The 13,961-nt window shown below is 35.8% G+C and overlaps 1 protein-coding gene across 1 annotated transcript in view; it reads right to left on the bottom strand.

Moving 5' to 3' along the window:
• Positions 1-6,729: 6,729 nt before the first annotated feature.
• BRWD3 (bromodomain and WD repeat domain containing 3) overlaps positions 6,730-13,961 on the bottom strand; it is a 148,316-nt gene continuing 141,084 nt past the window's right edge. The window contains 2 exon segments of the mRNA XM_012664071.1: positions 6,730-7,520; positions 7,605-7,635. Coding sequence (XP_012519525.1) covers positions 6,766-7,520; positions 7,605-7,635 — 786 coding nt within the window. The 3' untranslated portion in view covers positions 6,730-6,765.

Below are 13,961 nucleotides of genomic sequence, written 5' to 3'. Positions count from 1 at the left end.
CTATTATACATACAACGTAGGATGCAAATCTCATTTTAACATTTTGCAAATCTCAATTGTTTAAAAGACAAAGGAGGAAAACATCTTAAAGGCAGTTTTACTGCCTTAAATTACTTGATGGCCTATACAAAATTGCCAATATAAATTAACATGTTGCTATACAAATTCTAATTAGAATTGCAACGAGACAAAAATCAACCACAAAAACATCCCTAAAAGTGAATAAACTTCACCAATTAATATTAGTAAGTTAAATTAAGGAATTTTAAATGTTTTTATTTCTTCATATATTTACTATAAAACTTATAAACTTGAAGAGAACCATAAAGATGCTGAGCAGGCAAGTTGCAATTCAAAATTTACAAATTAATGAAAGAATACTAGCATCAGATTTTTAAAAGTCTTCAATATCAAATTAACTATTTTTTAATAACTGTTAAATTTTTCTATTGGATATTGTAATCTGCAGGTGAGAAGTAGCTTTATTAAGGCAATTGTCACAACTGGCAATGGAAAACCTACTAAACTTATATAGAAAAAAAATATGTTTCCCCAAAACTTTGGAGAAAAATTGACACTATAAAAACTTCATTTTATTTAATATCTTATTTGGTCTACCAGTATTATGTAGCATAAAAAATCTCTTAAGTATTTATATAAAAGACTTGAGAAAACAACTGCAAGTATATGGGCTTAAATATATCACCAAAAATCCCATTTAAAAAATCAACCCACTGGCTCAATATATTGGGTTCAATTTATTTTGTACATTTTTGAAAAGTAGCTTTAAATCGTCAGGGGCATATAATTGAGAATCAGGATAGAGAACACTTTTTCTCTAGACCTTCTCAACTAGGGAAAAATGGATCTTTTTCTGAATACTGCTATAATGTTTTATTGTAAAAAATCTTTAATTTTTCTATTAAAATATCTATTGGGTCAGGTAAAAAAAAATCAAAGTCTACTAACAAAGAATTTTTAGTGTTAACACTTTTACATCTTTAAAGTGGGCTATCTTTAACCAATCATGCAACTAAACAAAAACACCAGACACCTTATCTCTATCTCAGTCTCTGAATATTGTGAAAAATCAGGCTACTTTCACAGCCATTGGACATGCCAGAAGATAAAGGAGGTATTTTTCTAAATATCTTATTTCTTGATTCTAAATACAGAAAATAGACAGTATATGTGTAGAAGATACAGTCTAGTATTTGGCCAGCTTTCTTATCTTGAATCTAGTAGAATTCTTGCCATTGGGAGAAAAATTCTGGGTAACTGTATAGGTTCAGACCTAGGGTGAATGAATTCTCCTGTTAGGGTATTCAGATCCTTGCTCAAAAGTCATCTCTAACCTCACTCCTCCCCCTCCTACACCGATTTAAAGCACTATTTTCAGTATATTTAAGCTTTGTAGGCAATTTGACTATATATTAAAAATGCCAGGGATTCATAGCCCAGTTGTTAAAACATACAAGAAATAAATATATTAGATATCTATTAATTTTGAAAAGCTATACAAAACAAAGTATTGACTAATGCTTTGCAGGCTATTATTTAGCGCACTAAGCAGCTCATATTTAAAATATTAACATCATATCTAATATATTTATTATCTCTATATCCGAAGAATATTTGCAATGACTAAGACAAAAACAAAAACCTTTTCTTTGAAAGGAAAAAGCACCCTAGTTTCTCATATTAAAAATTAATAGTAATAAAATATTCTATGACAAAGAAACAAGAAAGAAAAGAACGACCCAAGAGTTACGTGTTAAAATCTCTAAAGCTGATAATAGAAAGGTAAGTTCATATTTCTTTCTTCTTGTTAATTTATCTCTGCTACATGAGTTAAGGCATAAAGCAGCAAGAGTGCAACTGATTCCAAACAACTTGGAATTTTATTGTAAACATCCCATAAAGAATGGCAACAAATTAGTCCAGTTTTTTGTCTTTGAAGATAATTGCTTATAATGACTGACAACTGCCAAACAAAACATCTTTTATAAACCAAGCCAGTTTAGCTTACCTTTCTTTACTGAATTTTAGTTTAATGGACATTTTGCCCATATACAACATCACATCAACTATTAATTGAATGATTTTCCATCTTAAAATTTACGGATACTAAGAACATAAGGTACAGGTTTGTTAATACTGTGTAAGGGATTACAAAAGACAAGGATGATAAGTTACAGGACAAAGAAATAAATTACTGATTGCCATCACCACAGTATTGTTTAAAGAATTAACATTTGTAGTACTGCCTAATGTGTACTTGGTGACATGTGTAAAAACACATTTGCCAACTGGATTTCTAAATAATTTTGTACGTGATTTTAAAAGTCAATTACCAATGGCAGTTTCAATATGTATCAATAGTTTTATTTTTTTAGAAAATACTTATCATGCTTTTATATGTCAAAGTCTCATATTCTAGATTTAATTAAGATAGGCATAAGAATAAGAAATGGGCATACATATAAATAAGGAAATACACCTTAACTCTAAACTGCAGGGCTTTTCTACTATATTTCTCCCATCAATGGTTCAGAAATTTCCAGTCTTGTCGAAGTGTGCTAAATTAGGTACAGTCTTCATTGCAGAAAGATAAGTGAGGATAAAAGTAAGCAGAAAGATGAAAAAGGAAATAACGATAAGGCTATGTAAAAATAAAATATCAAGAAACCTGAGTGTTACCCATATTCCATAAAATACAGCACCATGAAAAAAATAACTTTATATTGGAATTTAATCAAAACTTGATAAATTTGATAATCAAAACTTGGTAAAGACAATTTGCTAAGAAATGAAAAGCAAAAAAAGCATGGAAATATTTTCACACTAATTTTTAAAACAAGCCTTAAAAGTGACCTTAGAATATTCTATTTTTCAATAAAACTTTCACAAAGCCTTATATACCACAAAAATGTTGGGGATTTAAATGTCAAAAGTTCCATCTCTTCCCCCAGAACACGAAACTATTCATTTCACAACTCAAAATGTTATCATAATTGTTTAAAAGTCTGGAAATCAAAGTATACTGAAAATTAAACATAAAGCAAGTCTCCTTTTCAAGGATGTGAAAATTCCAACTTTGAAGATAAGTACCAGTTGGTAAATGTGTATAAAATGATTCCCAAGATATGTAATAAGGTGTTTAATTTATCATTACCAGAAACATACAAATTTTGAAAAATGCTCAAAAAAGTTTTATCAAAAAGTTAGAAGTGGCATTCACATTTTTCTCTTTCACTCTATTATTAATAGTCTGATGACAATCTATGGGATTAAAACAACAAAAAAGATAAATCTCTCAAATGTATCTCAAAGCATTGGAAGGCTGAGTTTGATATCTGAACACACAGTTTTGCAAAACAAAATTTATAATTTTTACTCAGTTTCTTTGCCTCTGGTTGAAACAGAATGCTGTAGGGAAGAATTGTAGCATAAGCCTGATCTCTGGTGAGGGAAACAGAAAAAGAAAGAAAAGGACAAATTAAAAGAATAGAGGAAAATAGGTACATGAAAAAACCTGGATTGGTTATCTAGAAGGTATAATGAAATGGATGGTCAAGCAGTAAATATACAGGCTAAAGGCCAGAGAGAGGAAAAGAATTGGTAGATAGTATCCTCCATATAAAATATCCTTTTACGTTTGAGATAAGGTGTGTCAAGTTGGGGGGAAAAAAACCCATATACACACCAGTGCACACACATACAAATACAAAAACAAATTTAGTCATTAGGCTAAGAGGGTAGTGAATGTTTTGGAGAGCATCCTATTGCTGGAAGAGATATACACAGCAAGCCATAGAAGAAATATACAATTCAGGTTTTATAAATATATACACATGCTAAGATCCTAAAGCTTGGAATTTAAACATTATTAGCTTTTATGAGAAATTTAACAGCTCACTATTCATATCTAGCATAGGATTAGGCTTATACATGTGTATGCTCTCATGGACCTAAATATAACAGTGGTTTTTCGTAGCAACTTATTTAGACTTTTCTTAAAAATTCTTAGCTCATTTCCTACTTGCTTTGCTATGGCTGAACTCAGATCTTATTTAGGTTTAAAGGGCCTTGAAAAAATTAAAATGATAAAGTATTTGAAGTGACACAAATTACAACACATTCACAGGAGGTGGTGTTACAAAAAAACAAAGTATAAATTCTGGGGAAAAAAAAGTCCAGATATAAAAGTAAAAATAATATCATCCAAACTTCTATTTTCACACTTATTAAAATAATTTGCATGCGAACATAAAATTATCTGTTTGTTTTGTAATAAATGATAACTAAGCTCATCTAACATACTGTGGTGACTAACTCTTTAAATCTTAATAACTGAAATCAACAATACAGCAAAATGCTGTTCACTAGTATTTTCACAGTATTTCACTACATATAAAATATGCTTAAAAATGTTTTCAGCCTTATTATTCTAATTATCTAAACCTAGAAAATCTTGACATTTGGGGAATAAATGTGGCATCTTTATTTTTCAAAATAAATTATAAATAAAGCCCCAGAAAGCTAAAATCACACAAACGGCAATTCTTCTACATTTCAAGAGGTCAGCTCTTCATAGAAGAATATTAACAAAAAAAATACACACTAAAATGATACACGTGATCCACATTTGGGTATATCCAGGAATTTAAGTAACTAGATTACTTTGATTAGGGTAGGCATAATCCTTTGATTCCAGGAAAACACAGGCACAATTTAGTCTAAATGCCCAAGAGATGAATAAATGAAATAGAATATTTTAGTAAAAATCAAATGTAGTTTCAACTAGGAACATTCTGAATCTATACTATGGTTAAAAGTGGCAGCTGAGTTACAACCAGTAGTTTTGGTTTAGTGAAAAAAAGACTACAACAACAAAAAAATATCAGCTTGCTCTACTGTCCAGTAACAGAAGTTAGTGCCATTAATGATTCACAACAATACTTTCTTAAAGCCTGAACATCATTTCTACTGCAAGTGAAAATTGCTTAAAGATGTTATTCTAACACCCACCCCAACACTTCCAAAAAAGCAAAGTTATGTGTGTACTCCTTCCTCTGCGCTTAAGGATTTTCAGATGCATGAAATGACTGAAAGCATGAAACAAACACATTAGCTTAAGAAATATCCTGGGAAAACTAGGTATACATTAAGTCTGTTTTATGCCACATGTCTAAGTGTAACAAATTTGCTATTACAAAAACAGAGATCAATATTATTCCTCTCACATCAAAAATCTAAATATCTAACAAATTATCAAATCTGCAATCTCAGGTTTGAGGAGTAAAATTGATCTTGGAACTCAAGCTCACTTATGGAACAATGTGCACTCTACTGATGTAAACAAGACCGTAAGAGTTTTTGAAGATTTTTTCCATCTATAAAATAATGATTCAAAATATCAGTGTGCAGTGCAGTGAGATTCTTTTCAGAAAGACTAAAACAGAAGAACCCTTTGGAATGATATGAGAAGAAGCTACTAAGCTTGACTCAAAATACTAGCTAGCCAACACATTCCAACTTAATCTAGGTGCTTTGTTAAATTTTAAGATTCAAATGAAATCAGTAACTCACAGCTGTTGAATAGTAAGTGGTGGCAGAAATATAAGCAGTAGCCCAAGTCTACTTAGACAAATATGTTCTAAGAAAGCCTAAGGTAGAGCATACTATACTTATGAAAATTTGTTAATTACAACTATTGAGAGCCAATATGATTTTTAACCTCTCAGTTTATGAGTATTCATTCCTACTAAGATTGTTCTATTTCTCCTTAGTCAGTAATGAATAACAGCATCTATTTTCCTTAACGTTTCCAGTAGTTGTAGTTAAGAGGTAGCTGAGCTACTGTTCAAAGAAGTTATTCTTTGTGGATGAGGATTTTTCAAATGTTTAAGTTATTCTTTAAGCTACACAATTCCTATTAATGCAAGAAAATATAAAAGGAAAAAGAAAATGGATGCAAGAAACTTTTGCATTTGGCACCTTGTCTAGATTGATACCTCAAGTATTCTTTTTTAATAAAGTTAATGCACACATCAGGACATACCACAAAGATTTGCTACATATTTACAAGGCACCAACCCTTTCTCACCTTTAACGTGAATTAAGCAAATCAATGAAAAGCATATCAAGATCCCCCCACCCCCCAAAAAAACTGTAGTATAAATATATACTTCAGTTCAGTACAATTCATGAAAGTTTGGCCTGGGAAAAGTAAAATAATCCAGATCGTTCTTACAATATAGAAACTGTAAACATTTAATAGCTGCCTTTAGGATTGGTGTATTGTGCAAAAATTATTACTGGGTATAGGAATCAAAATGGCAAAAACAAACTATATAAAACTCTATAAGAAGGTGCTAAACTTCTGTGATACAAAAGCAAAAGAGGGATATTCTACTGAGATAAAAATGTCATGCAACTCTTAAGAAGCTGAATGCTCCTTTAATGTAGTAAATCTGTAGTGTGTGTGTGCGCGTGCATGTACACACACGCACGCATACGCACACGTGTGTGTGTGGGGGGGCAGAATTTCTTTTAATTTAAGGCCTAATGAGTAAGGCTTGTTAGAACAAATGAAGTGTGGAGATCAAAAGTCTTGAAACAAATGTATACTGGCATAAATGGAAAAGCACCAATGTGAAAGGAAGCAGAAGTCCCCACACAATTTGCTTTGTAGATTTCCTGGTAAATTCCCTGCAGTAGAAGGCCTTTGAATTTTTTAAATTATTCTAAATTTATTAACTGTTAATAATTCCATCCCATGAGATGGCTAACCCTGGCTTTTTCTGTCATTTTACGCACTCTGCCTGATCTGGATGTACCAAGATTCAGAGGATCCTCAGTGGACACAAAATTGTCATTATCAGAATCATCATTATATAAAACAGTCCTCCTGCCTTGGTTTCTTGTTTTAATTCGAGGCAGTCTACTGAATCGTCCCGAAAACATGGTGTCAAATTCATCTTCTGCCATACGTGCTCGCTTGGCTCTGGTGGCTCCTCTAGAAGCACCTCTTCCACCTCTCCCTCTCCCTCTTCCCCTAGTGCCACTTCCACCTCTTCCTCGACCCCCTCGTCCCCTGCCACCTCTTCCTCTGCCTCCTCTACTCCATCTACCCCATCTTCCCCATCTGCCTCTTCCTCCTGTGCCTCTTGTCTTCCAGTTTCTTTTTCCATTGGCATGTTGCTTTCTGAGTTTTCTTTTAGGTCTGGCTTGTATGAATTTACTATAGTCATGGTCTCCATCTACGTAGTCTTGATCTGTTCTGGAAGTTGATTCAGAGTCAGAATCAGACCCACAGGTACTTTCAGAACTTAAACTGGATCCTAACTCTCCACTCTCTGAGGAGGATAAATGTGATTTCTCTTTTGTTTCTTTTTCCTCTTTCTCTTCTCCTCCCATGCTTTCATCTTCTTCTGAAGCATTAAGTAATTTTCTCTTGATTCCTGTCCGGGGCTCTCTGCCATCACCATTTGTAAGAGGTCCATCAAGAGAGTGATCTAAAGCAAAATGAATGATTTTTAAAAGTTAAGCTTTGACATTGATAAGATGGTTATTTATGCTCAAAAACAGTGTATAGTTACCCAAAACAGATGGGATAAAATCATGGAGGTGCTGGAATAAGAAATTAAATTTGTTTGAAATGGAAGATACTAACATTTTTTGTCTGACTGATTTTTATATGGGGGTGTGGATTGTAGGGGTAGAATAATGGGTGATGAGGTAGCTGGACAGAAATTTTAAGGGCTGAACTTTAGGAAGAATTATCTGGGAACATGAATCCAAACAATTTTACTCATGCATTCAATAAATATTAACTGATTAACTACTGTGGGCCAGGTATTGCTAGGAGTTTGGAATATGGTGTTGAACGAGAAAACGTCCTTGCTCTTGGGATTTATATTTTAGAAGGGATGGCTTAACAGATAATGAAGTGAATAAAAAAATAATAAAATTTCACATAGTGAGACATGCTACAAAGAAAAAGAAAAGAGGGCAAAAAAGAGTGTGAGTATGTGAATATAAGGAATATTTTAGATAGGGATGACTTCTCTGCAGAGGTATTATTTGAAGAAAGAACTGAATTAAATGAGATCTGAGGAAAGTTAATATCCAGCAGAAGAAATAGGAAGAAAGTCAGCATAACCAAAGTGGAACAGAAAAACAGAAAGTGGTAGGCGATGACTGCCAGTGTAGAGTTTTAAGCTGGAATAAAACGGGAATTTACATTTTTAGAAGAGCACTATGGTTGCTGTATAGAAAACAGATTATATCCAATGGCAGGATTTCATGACAAAAAAGAGAAAATAGATTATAGAGGGGGAAAGACTGGAGGCAGAGAGTAGTTGGGAGTCCAGTGCAGTAGTCTGGGTAAGATATGTTGAGGGATGTACCAACAGAGGTGATGAGAAGTAATTAGATTTGGAATATTTCCTTCTAGAGGAGCTGTAAGAATTATCTTTTAATTTTGAAGGTTGAACTGATGAGACTTGCTGACAGATTAGATGTCAAGTGATAAGCACAGCTAATATTGTTAAAGGTTGACTCCTCGGTTTTATGGCCTGAGAAACTTGGTGAATGGTAGAGATATTTTGCTAAGTTAGAGAATACTGAAGGAGGAGTAAGTTTGAGCAGGGTGCTGGAATAATCAAGACTCTAGTTTTAGATGCTAATAGAGATCCAAGGAAAGACATTTTTAAAAAAGAAAAAAAAAAATAAAAATCAGGTAGATATACCAGTCTGCAGCTCAGGGGAGAAGATTAAGCTGGACATATAATTTTGAAAATTTTCAATAAAGAGATGCTATTTAAGGTCATAAGAACTGGGAGAGCTCACTGAGAGAGTAAGTAAAGAGAGAAAAGATAGCTGAGGACTGAGACCTGAGATGCTTCAAAATTTAAACATAAAGAAAAATCAGCAAAGATAATTAAGAAGGACCAACCAGTGAAATAGGAAGAAAATAGGAGTGAACTGGAGGGATTAAAAGGAGGAAAGACTAAGGTTGTGGGTGACTACAATAACATGATTAATCTAATAGTCTAGGTGTTATGGACTGAACTATGTACTGTCTAAATTCGTATGTTGAAGCTGTAACTCGCATGTGACTACATTTGGAAACCAGGGCCTTTAAGGAGGTAATTAGGGATAATGAGGTCATAAGGATAAGGTCATAATCCAATAGGACTGGTGTCCTTATAGGAAGAAATACCAGATCTCTATCTCTCTTTCTATCTCTGTGCAGAGTGAAAAGGCCATGTGAGAACACAGTAAAAAGGTGTCCATCTATAAGCCAGGGAAAAAAAACTCTCAGACACCAACTCGCATGGCACCTTAATCTTGAACTTTAAGCTTCCAGAACTGTGAGAAAATAAATGTCTGTTGTTTAAGCTACCCAGTCTACCATAATTTATTATGGCAGTCCAAGCTGACTTAGGCTAGAGACTAAGGTGATAGCAATAGAAACTTTAGACAAGAGATTTAAGTGCTATTAAAGAGTTGTAGAATTCATAAAACTTGGCAACTGACTGGATATGAGGGGTAAATGGAGAGTCAAAGAACACTGTGAGATTTTAAGTTGGGAGGTTAGGAAGATGGTGGTGCCCACTAAAATAGTGATCCAAGAAAAAGAAGCAAGCTTCAGATGCAAAGATGATAAGTACCCAAAGATTTTTTTTTTTAGGAAGCACTTAGAAGTGAAACCAGTAAAATAAAGAGATATTTGAGCTATGTATATACATTTTGAGAGTCATCACTGATGTAGTCATAAGATTCCTTTACATGTAGAAGACAAAAATGAACAAACAAAAAACAAAAAGCATCAGGAAACTTTGCAAATAGAGAGTAAGTAGGGCCGAAGAAAAGAAACAAATATAGGAGAAACAGATATAGGAGAATTGGAAGAGTACAGAAGCCTGGAAGAAGAGTTCATAGAGAAGGTAGTCAACAGTATGCAATTATATAGAGATCAAGAAGATAAGGACTAAGAAAAGGACACTGGTTGGTCACTGAAGAGTGCTGGTGATTCTAGGGAGAACAGCTTTTGAAGAGTGATTGGGGCAGAAGCCAAACTATAAAGGATAAAGGAAAGTGTGGATGGAAAGAAAACAGAGGCAGAAAGTATGGGTTATTTCTTCTGAAAATTTGGCAATTCAAGGAAGGGAAAAATGAGAGAAGGCAGCACATGAGTATGCAATGTGCAGCATGATCAGAGGCAAAAGTAAAGGTATAAATTTGGAAAAATAAAGGCATTAATTATTTTAAAGTAATCAAGTATGTTTACTATTTCTCACATAACCAATATAAAATATATCTGTGGAAGTCTATTTTAAGTTATTTGATCTTAAAATAACAAAGGATAATCTACTTAATCTTTCATTAAAGATGCACATAAAATAAAATCTATATTCTAATGAAAATATTTATAAAAGCATACTAACTAGTCTTCACAAACTACAAATAGCTGAACATGTTAGAACTTTCTGTGAACATATTCAGGGTCCATAACATAGGACTAAGTGTTAGAAGAAAGTTTGAATAACAATAACCTTAAAATATTTATGATATCTGATATCCTTGATATGGTCCAAGATGGATGCACGTGACAATGAATTAGGTCAGTGATTTCTTTCTAAGCAGTGAAAATTTTTCTACAAATAAAAAGTTATATAGAATACATGAAATAAAAAATAAATATGTCTGGTTGAATGCAGAAGGCTCTACTCAGAATTCCTGAAATACCCCTGTGGATCCCCCAAAAGGGGCAGGGCATAGTCTGGAAACCACTGACTTAGTGATATAGTAGGCTCCTAAGTAAAGAATGAATTATATTAACTGAAAATCTTAGGAAGGTGGTAGAAGTGAGATTTGACTAAAAGAAGGCTCATTTCTCAACTGAGACCCGTTTTCTTTATTGGAGCAATCCAGAAAAATATGAAATCTATTTAAAGATGACTTTGTACATCTTTTCTTATTAATATGGTTTAATATATGAAAAATCAATAGGGAGTGGGAAGATGGCTAACTAGAGACTCCAACTGCCAGAGTACTTCAGTAGGAAGGAAAGGTTTTAGATGAAAGAGAAAAAAACAAACAGATAAACATAGATCAGTTATAATTCTGAGGGAAGGGTGCCAGAACCTTTGGAGGACTCCACGGGAAGAAGCTGCACAGCAGAATAAGGAGGAGCAAGATATCGGTGGAGATCAAGCCCTTAGAGGCTTGGAGTCCAGTCGAAAGGGTAGGTGGAGCAGTTTGTTTCTCCCACCCTCACATCTTTGACAGTCAGCGAGCTTCTGAGCTGCTTCTACCCCCATGAGCCCAAAAGCTACTGCAGCCAGAGAACTGGAAGCTTCTTGTGGACAAACTACCAGGCTCCCAGCCCCCTTGAAGTGCTTCCCATAACCACAGACCCGAACCAAGATGGCAGGTGCCATATTGTTCCACAGCCCACGACGTGCCTTTGTCCTTCCCAGGAGGCTTAAGCCTCTCAGTTTTCAGCTTGCTTGTTCCCATGCAAACATTTTCCAACTCTGGCCCAGACAGCAGGAGCCACAGGGGTCCAGTGGGTTCCAGGAGATCTGTGTGACCCCAGAGCCAGGACATTCTAGGAGGGCTGCCTTGCGGAGAGGGGGATAGAAATGACCAGAGTGCTAGCTTTCTTCCATACAGACTCGTTTACTCCTCCTCCCCTCCCCGACCCACAACTGCTGAGAGAGACAACTGAGTGATCATCGAAGCTTCTACAGACAGTGGGGCTCAAACCGTTCCCTCTTAAAGTCCTGTAGCAGACTAATGGTGCTCGGACTGTGAACTCCCTACTCACTGACCCTCCCAGGTGTTGCGTGCCTGGTGGCTGTATCATAGCAGGGCATACCCTGAAGTGGAGGGACATCAAACCTGCTGGAACACCCCATAGGTAACTCGGGACAAGGACACTGCTCCCTGGCATGGTCAGGGATTGATCTTCGGAGACCTGGGGACAGGCCTGCAGGCCATATCCCATACCCCCAGGACTCAACGATGTTGCTCGGGGGCATGGAGGGTAGATTTGTGAACTAATCTCAGGAGGTGAGGAAGCCTGTGTGGGCACAACTGAGAGGGGAGTGCAGTGTAAGTCCCAGCTGTGGCATACTCATGGAGCATACTTCGTCCCACAGGAAGGCTGTGCTCTCAGTACAGGACAGGATTCTGGGAGGGGGGGAGTACCCCAGTACAATAGTGGGGGAGTTTAGCTAGTTTAAGCTCCTGCCTAAAGGCAGATGGTGGAGGGAGACCATGGAGGAGGGGAGTGGGGAGAAGAGTGAAATCCACTCTTGACAGTCAGATTGTAAATCTCAGATGGCATCATCTCCACAAGCAGGCTTTCTGGTTGAGTGGGGCAGCCCCTCCATGGTGGCTTTCCCCAGAAGCTGGGAGCGGACCTTTGAGGCCTGCCGAAACAGCTACATTGCTGGCTTTTGTGGAACCTCGGGGCTGGTTCATCCAAACTAGTCTGGCCTAGACTCACTCCATAACCTGTCTGTGCTATGGCAGAGAATAGGGACTCAACTGGACGTTCTAGGGCTCCACCCAACCTAGGGCATTTGAGTGCTTATCCTGAGGGAACACAGCTGGTCACAAGTCCCTAAAACAACACCACATCTTGTGCCTTCAAGCGAGCACCACCTATTGACAGGGAGGTCAATCTGCACAACTCTTTACAGCACCTACTGACTCCATGGTACATGGTATGGCTAATTCTCACCCATAAGCACTACCTACTGTCTCAGAGATTAAACTTGGCATGCCAATTCAATTCACACTGTTAAGGAGACCACGAGGTTGGGGAAAGAGAAAGGATTTCAAAGACCTCCGTCCTCCCTCATCAAAGAGAGACAGGGAATTTTCCCAGTCAAATAGCTCCCCATGGGTACAGCCTACAAACGACTACACTAAGAGAAAACAACCACACTCAGGGTATCTATGACCAAGGCATCCATCCAGAAACTAGAGCACCATCAAATTCCCACAAGCAAAGTTAAAGGTTCTTACCAAATGTATGCTACAAACACACCCATATAAGTGAGAGGGGACAAAAAGCCCCATCTACAAAAAAGAAAATCCCCAAATTAGAAGGAACAGCTGCTCCAAATGAGAAGGAATTAGCAGAAGAACTCTGGAAGTATGAAAAATCAGAGCAAAAGGACACCAAAAAAAGGGAACACCAGCTCTCTAGCAATGGATACCAACCAAAACAAAAATATTGAAATGACAGATGAAGAATTCCAAATATGGATTGTAAGGAAGCTCAATGAAATCCAAGAGAAAATGGGAAACCAACTCAAAGAAACCAGAAAAACAATTCAGGAAATGAATGAAAAATTGACTAAATAGATCGAAAAATTTTTAAAAAAATGGAACTACTCGAAATGAAAAATTCCTTTAAGGAGATACAAAACAAAGGGGAAAGTTTTAAGAATAGGCTAGATCAGGCAGAAGAAAGAATATTAGAGCTTGAAGACAACTCTTTCGAATTAATTCAGTCAGACAAAAATAAGGAACAGAGAATTAAGAGGGATGAACAAAGCCTACGAGAAATATGGGATTGTACAAAATGGCCAAATACAAGAATCATAAGCATCCCTGAGGGTGAAGAAGAAAACCCATAGGCTGGAAAACCTATTTGAGAGAATAATTGAGGAAAATTTCCCTGGTCTTACTAGAGACTTAGATAGCCAGGTACAAAGAAGCTCAACGAACACCATCTGGGTGACAAGCACAGTTATAACCCTGACTCAAACAAACATTACAAAAGTGATCCTTATAAACAAAACTATTTGTACCCTGTTATACTTTGAAATAAAAATATATATACGAGAAAAATCTTAAATGTGTCTAACAGTCTAGTTTTTATATGTTTGGGGAAATAACTCTTCATTTAGTTTTTCTTCCCTATTCACTTT

This window comes from Propithecus coquereli, unplaced genomic scaffold (assembly GCF_000956105.1).
Source record: "Propithecus coquereli isolate 6110/MARCELLA unplaced genomic scaffold, Pcoq_1.0 Scaffold86, whole genome shotgun sequence".
NCBI classification, from domain to species: domain Eukaryota; kingdom Metazoa; phylum Chordata; class Mammalia; order Primates; family Indriidae; genus Propithecus; species Propithecus coquereli.
The sequence above is the reverse complement of the archived record's forward strand: the minus strand, read 5'-3'. Positions and strand labels throughout refer to the sequence as shown.